The sequence below is a fragment of the Poecile atricapillus genome, chromosome 4 (genome assembly GCF_030490865.1).
Source record: "Poecile atricapillus isolate bPoeAtr1 chromosome 4, bPoeAtr1.hap1, whole genome shotgun sequence".
NCBI lineage: Eukaryota > Metazoa > Chordata > Aves > Passeriformes > Paridae > Poecile > Poecile atricapillus.
Window position 1 is genome coordinate 43,927,615 of NC_081252.1, and position 12,542 is coordinate 43,940,156.

The 12,542-nt window shown below is 37.6% G+C and overlaps 1 protein-coding gene across 8 annotated transcripts in view; it reads right to left on the reverse strand.

Annotated features, from left to right (window-relative positions):
• The window catches only part of DCTD (dCMP deaminase), a 58,926-nt gene that overhangs the window by 17,476 nt on the left and 28,908 nt on the right, over positions 1-12,542 (reverse strand). For 3 of the 8 annotated variants that reach the window (XM_058837662.1, XM_058837654.1, XM_058837655.1), the window contains exon 1: positions 1,608-1,694. The exons of the other annotated variants lie outside the window; for them this stretch is intronic. In XM_058837662.1, the coding sequence (XP_058693645.1) occupies positions 1,608-1,642 (35 nt within the window). In that variant the 5' untranslated portion in view covers positions 1,643-1,694. Of the gene's footprint in view, positions 1-1,607; positions 1,695-12,542 lie in introns of those variants that run through there. 8 annotated transcript variants of the gene reach the window in all.

Sequence of the window (12,542 nt, forward strand, 5' to 3'; positions counted from 1 at the left end):
ATAATAACTTCTGAACAAAAATAACAGAAACTGAAAGCCATGAAGAATACTGCTAAGAACAATGGGGGAAAACAAAACCTTAAATTTTAGAGTAATCAGTAGTCTATAAAAATTTTCTAAAGGTTATTTCAAGGGAAAATAGAGAAAAAGGTTTTGTAGCTAGAGAACACTGCCTCCCTTTTCACTGCTGTTTCATCCATCTAGGCTTCAAGTAAGCTGTAACACCATCTGAAAAAGGAACAAATGTCATTCAGCTACTTAAAAAATGGTGTACCAAAAATTTAGTGTAACAAAAATTTATTTTGAGAATCCTAAAACAGAATTTATCATCTCAAATTTTTTCATATAGCAATTATGACAGTCAGCTACACAACAATATAGTACAACTAGAGGACTGGGGGGGTATCAGATCAACCTCCTTTTTATAAGTTTTTCCTCTGCTTTGTCATCTTTGATGTCATGTGCATTATGTTACAACTCTATTCAAAGACCAACTATCAATACCTTGGCATTGAAATCACAGGTAAAAAATGAAGTGCATACTAAAAATAAGAAATAAACATCTTCAGCTAAGGTCTTGTTCCCCAAAAGCCAACCAACAGCTCTTGATGACCTTCAATACAAACTTTTTCTTTAAATATCGTATTTTATGATGACTACTAGATTAAACGAATGTGGGATTTCCTTTACTTGAAGCTTCTCATCTTTCCCCTAATACAGGTACTGAGATAAGGTCATTACATATTCCGTACTGGAAGGGAAGGTTTTGAAAGAGAAAACTCAATCTTTCTCACAGAAAAACAATACTCAGTGCATTGCAAATTAATTATATTCACAACTTTCTTGGGAGATAACCCATCAAACTTGTAAAGATAAACACTGTGTACGAATACTGAGCCTCAATTAAGCAGTACAAGAACACTTCCCTTCACTGAACGTACTTCACTTTTACAGAGCCACTTCTGACTTTAATTAATTGCATATTACTCACGCCGGCCCTCATTTCCGGAAATAATGAACACAAGACACCCTGCCTGCTCGTTTTCCTATCCCAGCGATTACGAAACCCAAGTAGAACAGGCCGTGCCCTCACCACAGGGCCTTTAGGGCCTGCAGGAAGCGCCTCCCCACGGGACGGGTTTCCCCCGGCACGGCGGCGGCCGGCGCTGCCTGGAGAGCCCCCGGCTGCACGGACCTTCCTCCCCGTCCTGCCCCGGAGCATTCCAGCCTCCCTCACTCCCTCCCGTCCCGTCGGATTTCAGCCTTCCTCCCTACCGTCCCGGAGGATTCCAGCTTCCCTCCCTCCCGCCCAAGAGGATTCCAGCTTCCCTCCCTCCCGCCCAAGAGGATTCCAGCTTCCCTCCCTCCCGCCCAAGAGGATTCCAGCTTCCCTCCCTCCCGCCCTCAGAGGCCGCGGTGGCCGCACGGCGCGGCCCTCGGGCCCCGCCACCACGGCTTCACCCGCGGGCAGCAGCGGCGCGGCCCGCCCGGAGAAACTTTAGTCAGCCGGCGTGTGAGGGGAGCACGGTGACAGTGGGAGAGGGAGCCGCGGGATGGCGGGCGGGAAGAGCCCAGGGAGGCCTCCCGCGGGCTCTGCAGTCGCGTACCCGTTCCGCTGCTGCCCGGGCTGGGGGCCGCTCATGCTGCCGCGGCCACGCTGCTCTCGCCTCTTGGCGCCTCAGCGCGGGCGGGCGGGCGGGGCCGGGGCGGGCCGCCGCTGCCCAGACCGGCGGAGGATGCGCCCGCAGCGCCCGGGAGCCGATCCCGCTGCCGGCCCGGGCTGCTGCGAGCCTCCGACACTGGAAACCAGGCGCTTGAATGTCTGTGCAATTTTCTGACAGATGTTGATTCTAATGTTATGCTTTGACACAAGCATGCGGGTTTTCGCCCTACTCACGCTCTTGAGGTAAATGCTATTTATTAAAGCTTGACATTAACATATTAAAACGTCGAAAAATCGGAGTTTTTATTTGTTCTGTGGATATAAAATGGATGTGGAAATTGAGTTATGGTTTATTAATACCTCCAGCTGCTGCTAGGTCATAGAAGTTTCCCAGGATGCACAGGTAGCTGAACATATATATATAACCCATTACAGTGCAAAATAAGAGGTATGATAATAAATATTAAATGTTGGCGTGGTGTGTTTGTGTTCCTCGTGTGAGAAGCTGCCTACCTTAGCTGGCTGGCTGCCACCAGGGCATGCCTTTGCGGAAGCTCTCGAATGGGAGCAAGGTACACATGTACCACGGGGCTGCGAGGCATCAAGTGAAGACTGCCCAAACCCAGCCAAACGTGACCAATTCGGTTCCCACTGGAGACAGTGACAGGGGCAGTGAACTCAGTGATGGACAAAAGGAGAACACTTGCCTTTGAGAGCATCCCCCAAGAGGGGTTTTTGTGCGCAAGCGGTGCGTTCGCACTGCATGTGAACTGCACCACTGATCTGTGGTCAACTGACGTGGCTGAGAGAATGGTTTCCTGCAGCCTGGTCAAAAATCTTCCTCTTCATCCAGGAGGACGCTTCAGGATGGAAAACAGGACACTTTGGGGAAACTGAGTACAGAGCAGTCCTATCTCAGGAGCTGTCTCTATAGTTCCCCCTTACTAACTATATGCACAGCAAATTGCACAAGTGGGTACCTTAGTACACCAACATGAGTACAAAAAGATGGCTAAACCAAGGAATCTGCCATGCTCATAGTTATTCTTGAAGCTATGCCAATTCAGTGAGATCCTGCAGTGATCAACACAGAGGAGATTATTGCTAATATGTTTTCATATTCAGATTGCTGTGTCAGCTTCTTTTTTTTACACAACTGACAAACTATCAAATATGAAAATGTTACTTAATTTCACAGATATTCCTATTTAGTTGTAACCAGAAAACTTGGCAAAAGCAACCTGTTATACTTTAACTGACAAGTTTTTCAGCCCTCAGAGTGGGAAAACATATAGCTATTTCAGTTAGCAAGACTTCTATTGGCATAATTTCATATGGACAACAAATGTTCATGTATGGTTTGTTAATGAATGAAAAGGAACTATTTAAATGTAAGAAAAATAAAACAAATTTAATGAAAGTAGCATCACTCAGGAAAGTATGAGCCTGAAGATGAAAACAAAGGCCTGGCTACAGTTGATCATGAAGAGAGTTGGAGTAGTCAATTAATCTGGAGGAAAAAAAATAGCATAATTCAGTTTAAAAAGTTCTTTACTATCTGTATATCTGTTTCTGCACTATTGAAGTATGAATTAAAATCATAGTGCTACAATTATCCATGCCAAATTTGTTATTTTTCATAATTATGATTCTGAAAATAAGCCCATAACATCTACTAACTACTACTTATAATAAATCAGTGATATATGGCCTAAGAAGGAAAACCTATGGTAGAATTTTACTTAGCAGACTTCTATAATGTTGCTAAGTGACACATCTTCTAAAAACCTTGCTACTTTTTTATTTCCCCTAGGCTTTTTGAAAGAGTTATACTGAAAACTTAGGCCAAGTCGTGACTGTTCTGACAATGTACTGTTGTACCTGACATAATAGCCTCTTTCTTTAAGCACACATGGGATGAAGGGTACACCTGGACTAGGTAAGATTTAGGCCAAGATCATGTGTTTTAAACACAAGGTTGTGCTGAGGGTAGGTAGCTTGACTTACTGCAGGTGTGGGGCAAAGTCATGCTGCCTGGCAGGGTCCATAAGACTTCTCTAGCAGTTGCCTGCTTTTCAAAAGCAGCAGCTTCCCTGGATCAGCTGTCTGAATCCTCCTTTCCATTAACTCTGAGATCCAGAAGCTAATTTACACTTTTTAGCTGCCTCAGAACCATTCAGATCTCTGTGATAGAACTAGAGGGCTCTAACTCAAAGCCCCTGTTAAGACAGACATGCATTGAAATAGGCCACATTTACTTTATGTCTGACCTTTGCACATTCCTCTCTTGTTCCATAGAAGGAGGATGTATGTCAAAAAACTTCAAGTATCTCAGGTAATCTTTCATAAGTTATTTTTGTTTGTGTCTCATTTTCTAACAAGGTCCTTAGTGTGGACTATCTCGACTTCACTGGATAGATGTCAATAAACAATCTGAGCTGATTACAAACACTTTAGATTCTCTTATTAATGAAAAGTGATATAAGTTTGAAAGACATGGTAAATATATAACCATCTGTCAAGCTGCTTATATTTTTAGCTTACTTCTTATGAAACATTCACACCTACCTTTTGTCAGTTTTTAATAAAAGCAACTTAAGTTGAGTTTGGGGAACCCCCACTTTACAGACCCCTCCGCACTTTCTTGCTGCTTGCCAACAGACTCTTTTAACTTCACTGGCAAGCAAAATCTCTCCCCAAATGTACCATAAGTTGTTACTCAGAGAGTAATGTTTGCTATTTGCCAGAATATGGAGCATGCAGTTTGGTAGTCCACCCTGAAATCAATCTCAAAGCTTAAGGGAAAAGCAAAAAGAAATTGCTAATAAGCTGTTGTCTTTTTCTCTAATAGAATGTATTTTTCAGGAACTGATTACTAGGTTTGAAGAGAAAGACAAAAAAATATGACAGTATGTCTTTATATCTTCTCTTTCTTACAGAAAAGTAATTGCTCAAGGAGAGAATAGTTAGATAGATTCATAGCTAGATAACATTATTTTTTTGGCAAGACTCATCTTCTAAATATTTTTCTAAATAGGAATTTCTACCTGAGTTAGACTTTTCCATCCATACCTTCTTACAGTCTGAGGAACACATTAAATACAAATGCAGGTATTTGTATATGCTGTATACTCTGTATATGCTGGTATATGCTGCAGTTCTGAATTTCTATAGATAATCTAGTAAAGAATATGAAGTTATGTCTTCCTCATGGCCCAAATAACATTTGTTGTTCAGGCTTTGTACTGTGAACAAAGTCCTATTTTAGAACCCTCTTGCTGGAAGACCTAAACAGGGTTAGCTGCAGAAGCTTGTTAGCAAACCACCCCATTAACAGACTGCAATAAACTGTTAGATTTTTATATTGTAGTATTTTCTGTAGGGAGCATAAGTATGTCAGAATTACTGTAGGATTTTTACCTTTAGCATGTAACTCTTTATACTATGCAATTTTGGAACTACTTATTAATAAAGATGGTAAGAAATGCAGCTTATTACCAGCTTTTGATTAAAACCAAATAGGATGACATCATGGTAATTGTGATGCAGATGGAAGCCTGTTGCAAATTCAGTATTTTCAAACTCAGGTGTCAAAATTCAGGATATTGAAATCTGTGTTTAGATGCCTACCTTTACATAGGTTTATAAGCATTGAATGCCAGAGATTCTTGCGCATGGTATCTGTCAGAATCAGTCAAGCAAAATATTAAGATAGAATATTAACATATTCTATGCTTTTCATGTCCTAATAGGAAATAATTACTCTTCTCTATTCTTAGATTCTGATGGCTTGTTTATTATGTTACCTTTCTATAGCATCTGTTCAGTGAAAACTAGAGCCTAGTGCTAGATTTAAGTTTTCTTCCTGTCCAAGTGAGATACTATTTTAAGTATCACATTCTCAGTCTTCCAGAGAAAATTCTGAAAAATTCCCTAAATCCAGAATTTTTGCACTTCATACTGTTTGGGGTCAGAAATGAGTATATAAATTATACTCTTTAAAGAGTCTTCTGATCAATTTTTAAAAGTACACATTTTTTCATCTCACATAATTTTCTGGACATATGGTGATTTCCGAATTTTGACTGTCTTCTTGTTTTATTCCTACTTATGGTTCTAGTGGTAGGTAAATATTGTCTTTGCAGTACCTTGATCACCTCATTTTTTCTTTGGTATCAGTATATTCTCCAGCTAGATTTGCTCTTTCTCTATACTGTGTGTTATTTACTGATGTTTTCTTTCTTTGTTTTTTCACGATGTTTGTATCTGTCCAGTCCTCTACTTTTGAAACTCCTTTTCCATTCATGCCCACCTTGCATCCAAATTCCCCTTTTTATGCAATCTCATACAATTTCATACCTAATCCCAAGCACAGCACTGTACCTGCCACTAAGAAAAAATGTAATTTTATCCCAGCTAAAACCAGGACAACAGGATAAAGATGGGTGCTAGAAAAGTGGAAGATATTGCATGTCATCTTTTTTCCTATCTCCATCCACAACTGAAAATCACATAATCTTGCTAAATTGTCCTTTGGAAAGTAAACAGAGACACAAAATCTCAGACTGCAAGTCTTCTGGTCATCCTAGTGATTCCTTCCAAAACATGAGTTACCTTCTTTGCCCACCCATAGTAGTCATGATCACAGATATTCCCTAGTTAGAATTGAGAAATTAATTTTCTGCTTTCAGTATAAAATTTCACTTTCTTGAAAGTGAATGCTTCTGGACTCAGCAGCTGCCTCCATACTTCACAGCTTTCTATTTCTTCTGTTACCTTTCCCTTATTTTTCAAGGCTATTTTTAATATCTAAGAAGATTATCTTTTATTTCTGTCCCTTCTGATTTGGAAAGATTTTCCTGTGATGATGCAGTAGCTTTTCACACTACATCCATGAATTTTCCCCAAGTTCCCAAATTTCTTGAAGTGTATCAACTTGCAAAAACTCCAACTGGAAAATGACATTATCTGTAATCATTGCATCAGACACATTCTGAAGACAGAAATTTTTACTCTTGCATGCAAATGATATTGAATACATGTATCCATTTCATATTTGGGCAAACTAGTTTGCTGTTGGTAATCTTTTCTTTTCTTCTCCTGATACAAATTCCACTTATACTCATCTTTTTTAACCTCAGTGGAACTTCTGTCCAATCTTCTTAGGTTTTTTTTTTATGATAAGCTTTAGATTTCTGCTATAGAGAATTTTCTTATTTTTATGTTTAATTTCTTGTAATTTATCTTAACTGTATCTTTAGATTTCATTATTACAGTGTGTTAATCTTCATATAAGAGCTGCTATGCAGAATCATTTTCTTACATCTTTATATGGGATTTAGCATGGAAGGTTTTAAGTAAATGTGCTGAATCCATTCTGTGATAAGAGATGAATTACCCTTTCAGCTAACCTGTGGATTGGGGCAGCAGGGAGGGGAGGAAAGATAATATCTCAGGATTCTCAGATACACTGGCAAAATTAAACTAAGTTAAAAAACATAAAATGAACTGTTACGCTCACACTGGGTTTGTCCTGTCTCTCACCTCAGCATGATGAAATCCCTTCAACCTACTTGCCTTTCAAATTGCCAATACACCCAATTGCTCAAATTAGCTTAAAAGGCATTTTCCTTCCTCAGTGGGAGGATAACTGCTCTGTCCCTAGGACATAACACCAAGAGAGCTGTGAGACACAAGGCATGATGCCTTCATTTTGTAACATCCTGAGTGTTAGCTTGGCATCAAGGCAGAGGGAGCTCAGGTGCCACTATCATATTATGTGTGACTACTTTTCATCTCTTCTACATTCTGGCTGTTTCCTAACCTCATTGAACTAATTGCACAAGAGCAGCTAACAGCCACGCTGCTCTAACTTATCAATAATGAAAAGTGAGCTGGAGCTGTCAGGAAATACATTTGACATCCTAACTTGGAAGAACAGGAACTCTGTGCTCCCTCTGTAGATATGAGGGGAAATAAAACCATTAGTAAACCTAATTTATTTCATAAGCAGAGTTGACAGCATGATTCCTTTTCAATATTTCCTGGCACTTTCCTATTATGAGATTCTGCTTTTAGTTGTCTTCATCAGACAAACATGATTTGTTCAGACTGAAATAGCCCAAGCTGAGCACTTTCTACTACTAAGATTATTTTTTTATCTTTCAGTTTGTATCCATACTTTTTATACTATTGTAACTTTAAAACCATTATAAATAAAAACATACTCACATTAGGAAGACGTTGACTCAGATGGCAGATATAGCATAGAGTAAATGAAGAGTTTTAGCATGGAGCCACAGCAGCTCTGTGCTATACAAAAGAGACGATTAGGTAAAGAAGGCAAAGATCAGGATGTGATTTTTGAAGTAGGGATCATTAAGGAATTCAAAAGTGGATGGGCTATAGCCTGTGGAAAGGGAAGACAGACATTAGCTAAGATTTATCCAATTCTTATTTCTCAGAATACAACAGAATGTTTTTAGGGTTCAAAGTACTGAAAAAAACCTGTCTTTTGAAGCCAGCCTTCACAGCAGCCTAGGGAGATAAAAAAATTAAATAACAGATGTGCTTTATTTTTTCAAAACTGAAGAAGCAAAAGGGAACTGATGTGCAATAGTCCTCCTTTACAGGAAAGTAAACTAAAAAACTCCCTATTTCTACAAAAACTTCAATAGGTTCTATAGGGAAAGAAAGAAGGAAAACTCCAAATCACTCTGCTGGTATATACGTCCTCTAGGGTGAGCATTTTTCTGCAGAAGATAAATGTCCTAAACAGGCAAAAATAAGAAACATGCCAAAAATCCTAATAATTTTATGAACTTTGTGAAAACTGTCTACTCTTGTTAGGACAACATTTTAGAATAAAAATGTTTTTATGCAGAGTTTCTTAAATTGACTTTAATGGTCTCTTAAAGGATTAGAGAACAGAGGATTCTTATTGGAAGATACTATATAGGTCAATTTCCTTGTGCATTTTGCTTCAGAACATTCTTCAGTGTTTTGAACAGCACTTCAGCTGATCTGCAATACAAGAACCTGAAATTAGCTAGCACACGGGGATCAATATTGAGCAATATTTTGTCTCTGAAAGAAATTCACTGTGACAGAGAACAGTAAGAGCAGTGTAAGGAAACAGAGACTCTGGCTAAAAAGCTGGATACAGAAATCTCCTACAAAGCAGTACAAATTAATTGATGTCACCAGAGCAAGAAAACCATAGTGACAGAATAAAATGTTATCCAGGTTCCAGAATACGTTATTATCACCACCTTAGGTCACTAAGCTTCACAAGCTATATCCATCAAATTTGATAGCAGTATATATACTCACAGCTGAAGCTAGAAGGTGCAGTGCTTTAATGTACTAACGATGTACATTAAGACACCTGGGTTCAAAGTCAGTTTATGACAGGAACAAAATGAGTTTGTTGGTCTCAGCCTGCACTCTAGTGGACAATTGCACATAAACCCAGTCTTGAGAAGACTCTCAAGAATTAGATTTGGTGGCCAAAACATATGGTGAAATTCATATTCTCTGTACATTATTAAAAACAAAATATCTTTGCTTTTTGTGCTATTCTGAAATACTGCAAGATGAGACATTTCCGTCAGCATCTCTTTAATACTGTGCTTTCTTGTTGATTTGAAAGAATGCAATAGAAGGTGAAACACTACAATGGAAGGCAGCAAAGGCAGTAAGATGCTTCCATGTTAGGGGGAAAATGGAGATATGAGGACAAGCTGCCATAGAAGACATATATAATGTTTATAAATAGGTAAAATAGTTATCTTTATTTACCTATTTTTATAATAAAATACTGAGAAAGAAAAAAATTACACACATAATAATGACAAAATAATATTTTCTTGATACATAATACACCTGTACATCTCAGGTCTTAGATATCTTAGAGGCAAGACCTAAACAGAACTTGAAAAAAAAATGCTGTTACATGAATAATAAGAATAGCAAGGTAAGATAGTATTAAAGGGACTCAATACTAGTATGAGGGACTCAAACTCTCACAATTCAAGATATAAAACAAATTGCCTTAAGCATGACTAGAAACTATACCCACAGATCTTTTGTTTCATTATTGTATTCCATACAATGTTTACACATATTTCAGTGAGCATGCAGTAGAATGCTGGAGTCTCAGATTTGTGCAGTTTGTGGTGTTTCCTATTTGAAGAAATTAGTTGCAAAATGTTGTTTGGAACACTAAACCCATTTCAGGTTATTGCCCTTTATATTGTTTAACTTCTTACCAGTCAAGTGAACAATATTGATATCCAAGCATTTACAATTACAGTCATATGTTGACTATAGAAGCAAAGTAAAAAAAATATTGAGTTATCCTATCTTTTCAAAACTCTATTTAAATATAAAAAAGTTTGTTATCATAGCTTAAAATTGACCATTACATTTTATACATTATATTAACATAAATATATATTATGTTAACACAGTTTTTTACAGTCTTGTGATATGTCTTAGTCCAAGCTGACCTTTCCCTTATTTTCCATCATGTCATCTACCTCACTAATTTTCTGAAGTGTTTGGACACTTCTACAGTTCACAAGCCTACAATTCAAGATCAAGATAAATTTAAAATTAATTTTTTATTCAAATAAAGTTCACTTGATGGTGTGGCTACTGTTTAGCATGTTTAGAATGCTATATTTCTAGATTTTTCATAATTAAAAAGCAGTCTTTGTCAGTCTTTTAGTGACAGTGTAGCCTCTCTGATTGTATGCTGATTCCAAATTTAGACAATCATCAATTTTTTGCAAAAAAAAAAATATTGCCCTTAATTTCATGAAGAAATTCATGTTTATCTGCAGCTCCAGATAAACTTTAAAGTGAAATTTATCAAACACGAATATCCTCTGTCCCCTCAGTTACTATTACACTATTTGTTTATCAAAGCTCTTCCTTCCATGGTGCTTTCATAATTGCTTCTTCTGGTTATTTTATTTCCAATCTTCTGACAGTTCATGGTTTTGCATGAGGTTTTCCACAAGGTTGAATAATAAATGTTAATGTGAAAATATGAGTTATGATTTACGAAGTTCCCACATTTTTTCTAGCTTTTGTAGATAAAAAGTGAATTTTAACTACTCTTTAAAAGTGAACTAAGTGAATCTGAAAACCTCTAAAATCACAAAGCAAACAAAGTCAAATTTTAATCTCTTGGGAAAGGAGCTGAACTTGTAAATTCTGCTTATGCAAAGACAACAATATGCTTCCATGAGTAAAATCTTACTCCAAAACTATGTTTTAATGGAATAGCTTGACAAGAATAATTTCCTTGAAGATAAAAAAAATAATTAGAAATGTTAAATAGGACCCAAATTTGTCAAGCATAACACAGAGGAATGAAACAGCTAATGCTCATATAACTTCAAAAGAATTTGAATTATGCACTTAAATTCAGACTTATGGCATGAACTAAGATAATTACCAGGAAAATAGCAGCTTTTGCAGTCAATAACAGGCATTGGATTGAGTTTGTCAATTTTTCTGAGCTGACAAATGAAAGGTGATAGCTGCTGAAATGTGCTGTGGATTATATAAGAACTGCTACAGTATGTAAGAGCTAATGCTTTTATTCTCAAAGGCTGAAGCCAAAAATTATTAATAAAACCATTTTTATCTAGCTAGTTTTAGTGCATCAGGTACCCAGGAAAGAAAGGTTTATTGATAGAGGTAGTCTTTGTTTACACTTGGCATCAAACACAGCTTTCTAAAAATGTTTTTCTGTTCTATTCTCCTGATAATTCAACAGCAGTAGGACCAAGAAAACCTTGTCAGAAGTACCAGCTGCTTGCACAGAATTTTTGTTGTACTCATGACCACCTGCTGGCAAATACTAATGCACAGAACAAAAATAAGTAAGATAGCTATAGCTCAAAATGGATAGTGCAGGAAGTCTAATATAGCAAGTGTACTGATAGAGAAATCCTATCCATATAATCGTGATGCCTCACTGCCAGAGAATAAATAAATAAAACCCAGTATTTACACTATGCAAGATTTTAATCTTTATTTGTGATCTTACAAAAGAGCTTAAAATCCTTTCCTTTCTGCAGAGCAGAGATCTGTGCATACTGAAGGAGGAACATACTGTAACCATGACTATATATTCCAGGGATATAAACCACTGAATGACAGCTCAGGATCAGCCAAAGCTGATCAAAGCCTCAAGAATTTTATCTCCCCAAATTCTGTAGGAGCCTACTGTGACAAGCTTATCTCTTTGATCCCAAATTTAGAATATGTCAAAATAGGTTAATCCTACATGTTTATTTTCACATTTGACAATATTTTTTTTCATTAAAATGGTAGGCAGGACCCAAGCTTTCAATTTTCAATTTTCTCACTAGTTTATCACTTTCACTTGGAAAGAGCCATGGCACAGAGCAAAGTTCTAACTTTTGGATTTCACCTTTGGCTGAAGTATTTTCATCTTTTCCTGAGGTCTTCAAAAGGTTTCTGAATTGGTTTGCAGAGAGATATGAGTGTTAAAAAAACCTTAGAACAAAAGTCTTATAAAGTGCTACAGAAAGGAAGTGAGAAGAACCCCTGCCTATTACTATTTTTACACCTCATTATTTTGAAAAGTTGTTGATTTTTTTAATGCTGTAATTGAACTATCTTAGCCATGGTACAGATATGGTACAGATTTCCCAGGTCAGGCAGTCAGTTCCCTGTACCCAAAGGAATGGTGCATCCAGACAAGCAGGTCATCACGCTGAGCAATGGATCTTCTTATGAGCCTGACTGGCAGCTGAGTTACCAAAGGCTGATACTCCCTTTTAGGAGGCTGGTGAGAGGGGAACCCTACACTTTCCTTCTGCTCAGTCTTTTTATCATT